An 11,169-nucleotide genomic window follows, 5' to 3' on the forward strand; every position below is an offset into this window, starting at 1 on the left:
TTATTCTGAATTAGTTAAATAGCTCAGAATAAGGTACTCTTATTCCAGAATGAGAGGGTCCACACAAGGAGTTAACTAGAAATAGCTATTCCAGAATATAACTGGATTGACAAGAGTGGTGTGTGCATAATGGTCTAGCACCCAAAAGAAGAGTTCCATCCCACCTCGTAGTATGAAGAAAGGTCACTTCGCTCAAAGCTACCTGTTTCTTTCTTAATCTTGCCCTCTTCTAAGAATTCCATTTTAGTCACACCTCAATTTTCTTTACCACTGGCAACTCCTGTCAGCTTAATCGGCAGTATGGTTTCTCTCCCGTGAGGCCTAGTTCTGGACGAGACCATGACCACAGTTTTCCCATCTTATTTTCCACAGCAGAAAAGTTCTCTCTGGCATTCTGCCTTCAGTCAGTCTCCTCGTTAGCAAGAGGCAGACACCATCTTCATCTAAGATGGAGGACAAAAGCATTTTCTTCTTTCTTTATCTTTGTTAAAAACACTTTGGCTCAAATGACCTACTCAGTGCATATTTAAAGGGGACATACTTCTTTTCCTGGTCCTATATTTACACACACCCCTTTTCCATCCTGCTTGGCAGAAATGACCTCTGCTCTCCAGCCTCGAGAATGCAAAGTGACCAAACAAGAGGGGGAGAGTTATGGATTCTACCTGCGCATTGAGAAAAACAAATTGGGTCACCTCATCCGGAATGTGGAGGAGGGCAGTCCAGCTGACAGGGCAGGCCTGAAGGATGGAGACAGAATTCTGAGGGTCAATGGGTTGTTTGTGGACAAGGAAGAGCATGTACAGGTAAGTCTGACTATTCTTTTGGTCCCAGCCATTTCTCAAAATCTCAGCCCCACTTTTGGCATTCAGTTCAGCAAACCGTCACCTGCCACTCCTCGCAGTAACTCCTGCTGGGAAATCTGAGAGCTGAATAACTGAGCCCACAGGATCATTTGTACCTCACATTTTGGCTTCACTGGAGCTTGAGCAGAGGGGAAAAGATCCTTGATGAAATACCAAGGGCAGTGGAAGCTGCAGAGCTAGCATGTGCTGTGCTCCAGAGGGGGAAATTTATATCAACCATCTGGATGCTTTTCTGCCATTACTACCTCCAAGCTCATTCTATCCATTGCAGGTAGTGGAGATGGTCAAAAGGAGTGGGAATTCTGTAACTGTCCTCATTCTGGATGAGGCATCCTATGAAAAGGCAGAGAAAGAAGGGGTGAACTTTGAAGAGTTGGGTCACAAGCAGACAACCCAGCAGCAAAAGGAGCAGCCGCCAGTGACGAATGGAGTGACAGCACCAGTTCCACAGCCTCGGCTCTGCTACCTGGTGAAGGAGAGAAACAGTTATGACTTCTCCTTGAAAACCACAACTGGTGAGAACAATGGGTGTAGGTGGTAGGCAATTTCCCAAGGGCACATTTCCTCTGGTTAGGTGTGGAGATGGGAGTTGGTTCTTTGCCAGCCTGTCCAATTTTCTGTCAGCTGTTGAAGCAGACTTGCTAAAACCATTTGTACCAGGCCCTCCTCAGTTGCCAGAAGCACCCTACAAATGATTGCTCCAAGTCCCATGCACCTCCTTTGAACTACCATGGGAACCAGCCCTCAGGGTTCTGGAGCTTATCTGAAGACAACCATCTGAAAGGGGCTGAAGCAAAGGATGACAGTGTGTAAAAGGCAAAGAGCTTCTTCTGATCTAGATGTGTTCACATGGGAAGCATGAAATTGAACTAAGGAATTTTATTTTTCTTTTGAACCCTCTCCACACTTGTCCTTTCCAAAATGCTAGGCAAAAGAATGGGTAGGGTTCTGTAGACCTGTACTGTCTCTCTCTGTTTGGAAAGTGCCTAACTCATGGAGGGTGCTAACACACACACTGTGCACTAAACTAACCCACGGATGAAATTTGGAAGTCTTTTAAACACAAGAAACTCTGACATGTGGATAAGCCACATTAAATAATAAAATTGGGCCTTAATCAATTCAAACTTTAGAGTCACTCCATTCTCAGTAGTACTAACGATCAACCAAGCCACCATAATTGGTGCCATGGGCACTCTCAGCAAAGAGGCAAACAATAGTTTGGGATAGATGATGAAGGTCCCTCCCATCTCTAGGTTATCCCTCCAGGGTCAGGATAAGGCACACAGGTGCGGCTGTGTAGAGAAAACTTGTGCTGTCATGGTACCTCTTCTGTGGATAAACAGAGTCCCTTGGTCTCCAGGGCTGTCACTACAGCACCTTACATCAGCATGGCATTTGCTTGGCAATCAGTGCAGGAATGTTCCAGTGGCTTGCTCTGTATAGTAAGTTCTCTCACCTGTTCTAGGTCAGAAGGGAGTCTTCATAATAGGCTTGTCCCCGCAAGGAGTGGCTGAAAAAGCAGGAGTCCAACATAATGACCGCCTGATCGAAGTGAATGGGAAGAACGTGGAAAACGACAAACATAAGGAAGTGGTTGAAAAGGTATCTGCTAGCACGACTCCTCTTCTTCCTTCATTTAAGGCCAGTTCCTCTTCCTGAGGCTACTGGGCAGCAGTGTCAACACTGTTTGAATGCATTCACAGAGCAGGTGAAAAAGCTGAGGTCAATACCGTGCATTATCAGCAACACTTCAGTCCCAAAATATGCTGCTACTTTGGCCTTGTTTCTTGGATGGGTCAGAGTAGCTGGAGTGCAAGGCTGCCGAAAAGTTTGGCTGTTTTTGAAAGTCAGACTTCCACCAGACACCCTAAACTTGCTTTCGAAGAATACTGCCCTCAAGTCAGGCCCGAGTGGTGTAAGCACCACAACTGTACTGTTGCCATAAGCCTAATTAAATAAATGGCAGCATAGTTCTAGGAATTCTGAAAATCTTTGTGGTGCCCAGGAGGATGAAGTCAGCATGTCTGGGATGGAGTCCAGTACAATGGGGAATCTTTCTAATATTAGGATGGTAAGACTGGAAAGCACAGAAGTTTGTGCTCCATGATTTACCTGAAGGAGGGTTTGATGTGAAGATCTGGATAGTTAGGGAAAGAGGAGGATTTCCATGAAATGGGATTCCCTCCTGCTAAGAAACGCAAAACTATTTTTAACAATGCAGTTTAAGGACTCAATCAGAGCCAAATAATGTAACCTAGCTGTCAGTAAAAGGGGCCCAGAGCAAACAAAGTGTGCAAGAAAGCCTGCATTTCTGATCATGAAATGTCCTTCTGCCACATCCTCCCAACAACTGGTATATTCCTGTTTGTGGTGATGGTGGTTTAAAGATCTTCTTGGTGTTAGGGAATATAATGAATGTAGTTTAAGAGATCAAACCAAACACTGATCCACTGAGGGTAGCATCAGAGGTAAGGATGAAAAGAAGAGAACATGTGATTTTTCCATTAGTCTCTTTGGTAAAAATCACACATGCTGAGGCTTTAACCATTCAAACATAGTATGACTATGAAGCAGCTTGGGCTAGAAAAGCTTTCAGAGTACCACTATCCAAACTACAAATCCTACAGCTTTCCACTGCGGTTCTCAAACTCCCAGGAGAGGTTTTCAAACTCCCAGGGGAGATGCAAGCTGTGTGGGGTTTTTTTTGTTGTTGTTTTTGTTTTTATAGCGCTCTGGCTGTCAGCCCTGGGTGGCTGGGGCTCGCGCAGAAGGGCCATGCACTCCCGGGAGGCAAGGACAGCAGGAGCTCCGCCTCCCGGCCTTGGGCTCTCCTCTCCTTTCCCCCCGTCCCTCCCCCCAGTCCCTTACTGGGAGACAGCACGGGCTCAGGTTCTCCTCCCCCCTGTCCCAATCCCATACCTGGAGATGGCTGTCAATCCTGGAGTAGCAGCACAGAAATAAGGGTGGCCATGGAGCGCTAAGTCTGCTGTGAAAAGTGATATTGCTGAATCTCTCTTTTTACATTGACACCCTTACTTCTGTGCTGCTGCTGCTGCTGGCACAGCACTGCCTTCAGAGCTGGGCACCCAGCCAGCAGCCGCTGCTCTCCGCTCTGCCTTCAGGGCTAGGTGGCAGTATTTGTACATGGTGGGAAGACACAAACTACAACATACACAAAGAAGGGGGGGGGGGGGAGGGGCGATCAAATAAGTTTGCGAAGCAATCCACTATAATGATCCAAACCACTATATTAACTTTGAAAAACTGCAGGACTTGTGTTCTGTACTATTGTTGCAATACTTTTTATAAGGAGAGAAAACATGCAGGTTTTGAGTGAGGATGGAGAGAAGAATGGGAGTAGAGAAGCAGAGATATGATGGGGATAGACAAAACACACAAAGTTAGGGTATGGAATGTAGGGGGATGGAAGTAGCTCCAGAGCAGTCAGAACTGAATGTTATCGCAACTTGTGGTAGGTGTGGCTGAGTCTACAGTCATATAGGCAGCACATGGGTGCACATATTAGAGCATCACCCCACAACCTAGTCTGTGTAGACCCTACATCCCATTCACCTAGAGCCCACCATTGTGCATCAAAGAACCTGCCAACATAAAGCTCTCCACAGCCCCCACGCTCCACTCAAAGGCCTGTGTTTGAAATTGTGTGTGTGTATGTGTGTCGTTGCAGGTGAAGAAGTCTGGGAACCATGTTGTGTTTCTGCTATCAGACAAGGAAACTGACCAGTATTACAGCAACCACCAGATGATGCTGAAAAGAGACACAGCCAGCCTGAAACTGCTTCCCCATAAACCCCGACATGTGGAGCTCAAGAAAGGAGACAACGGCTATGGGTTTTACCTGAGGGAGGAACAAAATGGTAACGGTGAGAACCCAGCCATCAGCCAGGCCCCTGCATACTCTGTAGTGCGCTTTTATGGGGCCTGCAGGACTCCTACTCTCCAGTGCCTACTACTCATCTTGGAAAGATCATTTCCTGCCCTGCTGCCAACCCAGTCCCCCCAAACACACCTCAACACAGCCAGGCACCCCCAATTTATAGCCTGTTTTATACAGGAGGCCAGACTAGATGATCACAAATGATCCCTCCTGGCCTTGGAATCTATAAATCTCTATCAAACCTTCTCATCTGAGGTGGAACATCCCACTGTGCTGCTTGTGGCCCTCCTCACCCACTATAGTCCAGCTCCCATAATCTCCACTTGGGGCAGCCTCCAACCCCACATTTTTGAAGGTCAGCAACGTGTCCAGAGTAATGTGTGATGTTTTTTCACAATAGAATCCTGGCTTATCTGAATCACTTGAAAGGGATCCTTAGTTGCTCTCTCACAACTGGGTTCACCAAAACCATGAAGCACTCAATTTTAAGTAGGTTTAAACTCCCCCGCCCCTTTCCTCAGAGTAAACCACAACTTCCATGTGTCTTGTTCAGGGGAAAAGGAACCTGTATTCAAGTCACTTGGAAGGAGATCTAGATTCTGCACTAGGGTTACTGCAGAATGAGCTAAATCAGGAACCTTATTTCAACCTGAAATCAAAGAATGAGTTTCTACCATCTTAAATATCTTTTATCATCCAAACCAAACACATCCCATGAACAACTGTTTTTCTCTATTTGAACTAGGCCTGTATTCTTTTTTTAATTTTTTTGGAGATCAGGTCATTTAATTAAGGACATTGATTCTGGCAGCCCAGCAGCCAAGGCGGGACTAAAGGACAACGATATCCTGGTGGCTGTAAATGGGGAGTCAGTGGAGGCACTGGATCACGACACCGTGGTGGAGAAGATTAAGAGGTGTGGGGAAAAGACCACATTGCTGGTGGTGGATAAGCAGACAGACACCATGTATAAACTGGTAAGGCAATGCAGGCTGAGGTTGGGCTCGTACAGCTCCTCACTAGCTAAGACAGGGGCAGCAATGAAATAATGGGTCCATTCTGAAAGAAGCACCATTTCAAAGGCTTTTTAATAGCCCTTATTCAAATACTCGCTATAGCGATCATCTGAGATGGGCTCATGTCTCAGTCTCCCTCAGAAGAGATTTCTGCAGTATGTCACTAAACTTTCCAATTTACTCTTGCCTTAGACCTTCCTATATACTACTGGAACAATACCATATTTGAGCAGGTCAGTGCAGAGACCAACATGCTAACCAACTGCAACTACCAGGCAGTTTCCTACATGAATTAGAGGAGAAATCCCTGCTCACATTGTGAGCATGTTGCAACTTTCTACCTCTATCACTAAGAGGTTTTAATAAGCAAGTAGAAATTCACAGGTGGGACCTATACTGACTGTTGTAAAGATGTCAAACGCAACAAGATGTTAGACTAGGGCTGTCAAACGCTTTAAAAGATTAATCATGTGATTAAAAAGATTAACTGCATCATTAATCACACTGTTGAACAATAATAGAATACCATTTAAATATTTTTGGATGTTTTCTACATTTTCAAATATATTGATTTCAATTATAACACAGAATACAAAGTATACAGTGCTCACTTTATTTTTATTACAAATACTTGCACTGTAAAAAACAAGATATAGTATTTTTCAATTCACTTAAGTACTGTAGTGCAATCTCTATCATGAATGATGAACTTACAAATGTAGAATTATGCACAAAAAAAAGACTCCATTCAAAAACAAAACAAATGTCAAAGTTTAGAGCCTACGAGTCTACTCAGCCCTATTTCCTGTTCACCCAATTGTTCAGACAAACAAGTTTATTTACATTTGCAGGAGATAGTGCTGCCCACTTCTTGTTCACAATGTCACCTGAAAGGGAGGACAGGTGTTCTCATGGCACTTTTGTAGCTGGCTTCGCATGACATTTACATGCTGATGCGCTAAAGATTCATATGTCCTTTCATGCTTCAACCACCATTCCAGAGGACATGCGTCCAGACTGATGACGGGTTCTGCTCGATAACAATCCAAAGCAGTGCAGACTGACGCATGTTCATTTTCAGCATCTGAGTCAGATGCCACCAGCAGAAGGTTGATTTTCTTTTTTGGTGGTTCGGATTCTGTAGTTTCTGCATTGGAGTTTTGCTCTTTTAAGACTTCTGAAAGCATGCTCCACATCTCATCCTTCTGAGATTTTGGAAGGCACTTCAGATTCTTAAACCTTGGGTCAAGTGCTGTAGCTATCTTTAGAAATCTCACATTGGTACCTTCTTTGCGTTTTGTGAAATCTGTAGTGAAAGCGTTCTTAAAATGAACAACATGTGCTGAGTCACCATCCGAGACTACTATAACATGAAACATATAGCAGAATGCAGGTAAAATAAAGCTGGAGACATACAATTCTCCCCCAAGGAGTTCAGTCACAAATTTAATTAACACATTTTTTTTTAAACAAGCATCATCAGCATGGAAGCACGTCCTCTGGAATGATGGCTGAAGCATGAAGGGGCATACGAATGTTTAGCATATCTGGCACATAAATACCTTGCAATGCCAGCTACAAAATTGCTATGCAAATGCCTGTTCTCACTTTCAGGTGATATTGTAAACAAGAAGCGAGCAGCATTATCTCCCGTGAATGTAAACAAACTTGTTTGTCTTAGCAATTGGCTGAACAAGAAGCAGGACAGAGTGGACTTGTAGGCTCTAAAGTTTTACATTGTTTTGTTTTCAAGTGCAGTTATGTAACAAAAAAAATCTACATTTGTAAACTGCACTTTCACGATAAAGAGATTGCACTACAGTACTTGTATGAGGTGAATTCAAAAACAGTTTCTTTTATCATTTTTACAGTGCAAATATTTGTAATAAAAAATAATACAAAGTGAGCAGTGTATACTTTGTATTCTGTGTTGTAACTGAAATTAATATATTTGAAAATGTAGAAAAATATCCACAAATATTTAATAAATTTCAATTGGTATTCTATTGTTTAACAATGCAATTAAAACTGAGATTAATCACGTGAGTTATCTGCGATTAATTGACAGCCTTAGTTTAGACAGAGATTTCTGTAGGAGTTTTTACATTCATATAAACTCTTTCCTTTGCTTTTGGTCTTTCAGGCTCAAGTTTCCCCGTGTTTGTACTACCGGGAAAGACAAGATTCCCTTCCAGCTGAAGCAAAGGAAGAGCCGACCTCACATGCTGAGCAGGTGGTGAATCACAAGCCCAAAATCTGCAAACTGGTGAAGGGTCCTAGTGGATTTGGCTTCCGTTTGAGTGCTACCAAGAATATGCCCATGCAGTTCATCAAAGAGGTACTAACCTGGGGCTTCTAGCCTGGGAGAAGCATGAGACACCAGAAGGGACAGTTTGTGCTACAGTTAGACATGCATTCCCTACTTTCTGTGCTGTGACTACACTCAGAGCAAGTCATTCTAAGCCATACGTAACAAAAAGGCAAGGTCTGTCCTATGTGCACTTGGCTGGTAGCAGAGGTTTTAGTCCTTGAACTCAGGATGAATTCATACCCCTAGAGGTGAAAGGATGGTCTTGTGATTAAGGTACAGGAGCGGGAGTGAGGAGACCTGGGATATATTCCTAGTTCTGCAAAACTTCTGGGGTAAATTGCATAACTTTTGTCTCTATTTTCTCTTCTTCCTTAATATTTACCTAACCCACAGGAGTGTTGTACTGAATATAATAATATATGCAAGGGATCTGAGATCCACAAGTCACTATAAAAAGATAAAATATGACAAACCATTCTCTGATCCCCTATGATACCACCACCATGGCAAATTCCCCACAAGTCCTGTCCAAGTCAAAACCCATTACAGAACTGGTAATAAAAGTGGAATATATTGGAATACTATGTTAAAAGTCTCATCCTTTCTCCTTCTCCAATTAAGTTCTGCTCCAGAATAATTTTTTCCAATCCTTACTCTACCTCCTGTATTGGGGAAAAAAAATCACAGAATATTCATTCTCTATTTATAATACTTGGGTGTTAATTCAACTTTAATGGTACTGTGCTGGTATCACAGCTTCAGAGCCTGTGTTTGCAGATACGGAAAGGTGGGCCAGCTGATGCAGCGGGACTGGAAGAAGAGGACATTTTGGTGGAAGTGAATGGCGTGAACATACTGAACGAAACCTATGACAAGGTTGTAGCAAAAATCAGTGACAGTGGTGACAGATTGACGCTACTGGTGTGCAGAAAAGCAACCTATGAATACTTTAAGTCTCAGAATATTCCTATTACTGCCTCTCTGGCAGATCAGCTATATGACACTACTGACCCTCCTGCTTATACAGAGAACCCACCAGCAGAGCCTGAGAGGACCTCACCAGAACCAAGAGAAAGGGTGGGTAATCTTGAGTTAACCAAATTTTGCCGACCAGGTGGTGGGGAAAGGAACCTGAAACAGTCACTAAATTCACTTGAGGTAGGGTCTGTGAATTCTAGTTGTATTCTGGATTTACAAGATCTGATCTACATTAATTAGTATGGAGAGGCACACCTGGTTACAGCAGGTTACAGCAGGGTAGAACTGCCTTCTCTCCCTACTCCACAGACACAGTATCTACTGGACCCTGGGAGGGGAGGGGAGGGGGAGAGAGAGAGAACGTATGTATGCACATGAGTATGTGAGAAAGAGCATGAGAGAGCACAGAAATACTCCCAGTATAGCATTCATTAATGTAGGTGAGAACCATATCCTCAGGAATTCTCTGTTCAACCACAGGGAGCACAAGACCCAAGTAACAGGGCTTAAATACACCTGTGAACATGGGAAAACCACGTGAAGTGCTCTAAAACAGTGCAGATTCTTTGGTGGGTGTGGGATGGGTAGACTGTGACAAAGTGTGACCAACAAAGGTCCTGAGAAAAAAAATAAATATTCTGACCACGCTGGTCCAGGGAAATTGTGCCAGCAACAAGAGTTTGAAATTTGCTATTGTCAGAAAAATGACACCTGTACTCAACTGCTCTGATCCCTGTGTGGATTCAGGGTCTTATCTTCTTTGCTGTGAAAAATAAACAAGTTTTTACTCCTGTTCATGCAGGAGACACAATAAAGCTTGGAAGAAACGAACTGGATTCTATTCCTCCACACATATTATCACCAGAATTGTTAACTAAGTTCCAACTGCAGATTCTTTCAGTGATGGTCTTACGTCCAAGGCTGGGTTTGCAGAGCTATAGTTAAACCCTTCTTTTTATCTGTGACCTTGGTGGATTTGATATGGAAGTTGAGCAAGAACATGGAATTCACACTAGATAATTTAGTCACTTTGTAAAGTGCATTTAAAAGAGCAATTCACTAGCTCCTCATGCAAAGTCAAATACCTACTGGGCATGGTTCAGAACAGACTGATAGTTCACGGTGGCATGAGGAATCTCTATCACATTATCTACAACCATAAAATAATCAGAAATTTCTACTTATTGCTTTTCCACAGGCCAGCTCCTCCTCCTCTTCACTCTCAATCGCCTCAGCAGAAGAGGATTATGACACACAGTTATGATGAGACAGACCACAACAGAAACCAATCAGACGTCTTCCAAGGTTTAAAAAAGTTCTCTTCCTCTGAGCAGTCTTTGTTCTTTTACCTCCCAGAACCACAGTGTGCTATGGAACTTCATACTTGTGAGGACGGGAACAGCGACTTCCTTCTAACTAACTTTCCCTGAAGGGGAACATCCCACCACCCCCAAGAACTATCACTCACTTATCTAATGCTGCTAATCGTAGTTGATTGGCCTTCTGCTCGGTGAAGTGGACAGTTACTTACTTCTACTATTGCTCTGTAAAAGCTTAAATGACTAATCAGGAACATCTGTCATCTTGCGGGGGAGGAAATGTGATTCACAAATCAATAAGTATTTTGGCCTTTTAAGCACAAAAAAGCTCCTTAACATAGAAATTGATCTCTCATGTCCTCCACAAGAGACCTCTTTCCTCCTAATCAAAGCCCATCTGCCAAATCACTGTGGCTATTACATGCTATATTTACTGTAACACAATCAGTTTAACCCAGTAGATGTAATATATCATGATAAGCTAATGTATTCTGTGAATAACTCTCCTTTCACTTGCTAACAAGCTGTAGATATCGTCCATTCAAAACAATAGGTTAACTTAATTGTTCACTGTTCAGAAGTTACAAGCACCATTCCCTCCACCCCACTCTCCTAGCTGAAGATCATGGCAGTTTGAACAGTGTCTGTAATTCAGTGTAAACAGCTTTGTTTGACTACATGCCAATACCTTGTCTCTAATGCAATATGAACCAGCTCTGTAGTACTCATAGTGGATGCTATACCTCCTTGCTGTAAGCTTGAGACAAAGCATAAATAA

The 11,169-nt window shown here is 43.2% G+C and overlaps 1 protein-coding gene across 1 annotated transcript; it reads left to right on the forward strand.

Annotated features, from left to right (window-relative positions):
• The first annotated feature begins 596 nt into the window (after nucleotides 1-596).
• Nucleotides 597-10,581, forward strand: PDZK1 (PDZ domain containing 1). Its single transcript, XM_077807282.1, has 8 exons — nucleotides 597-806; nucleotides 1,138-1,381; nucleotides 2,335-2,471; nucleotides 4,558-4,753; nucleotides 5,548-5,744; nucleotides 7,927-8,121; nucleotides 8,872-9,171; nucleotides 10,271-10,581. The coding sequence occupies exons 1-8, from the start codon at nucleotides 597-599 to the stop codon at nucleotides 10,334-10,336; spliced, it is 1,545 nt and encodes a 514-aa protein (XP_077663408.1). The 3' UTR covers nucleotides 10,337-10,581.
• Nucleotides 10,582-11,169: the final 588 nt, after the last annotated feature.

This window comes from Eretmochelys imbricata, chromosome 1 (genome assembly GCF_965152235.1).
Source record: "Eretmochelys imbricata isolate rEreImb1 chromosome 1, rEreImb1.hap1, whole genome shotgun sequence".
In the NCBI taxonomy this organism is placed as follows: Eukaryota; Metazoa; Chordata; order Testudines; family Cheloniidae; genus Eretmochelys; species Eretmochelys imbricata.

Coding starts and splice junctions, on each gene's coding strand:
- PDZK1 (XM_077807282.1), top strand. CDS start 597: ATGACCTCTGCTCTCCAGCCTCGAGAATGCAAAGTGACCAAACAAGAG. Junction 4,754..5,547: donor GGAGGAACAAAATGGTAACG/GTGAGAACCCAG, acceptor TTTGGAGATCAG/GTCATTTAATTAAGGACATT. Junction 9,172..10,270: donor CACCAGAACCAAGAGAAAGG/GTGGGTAATCTT, acceptor GCTTTTCCACAG/GCCAGCTCCTCCTCCTCTTC.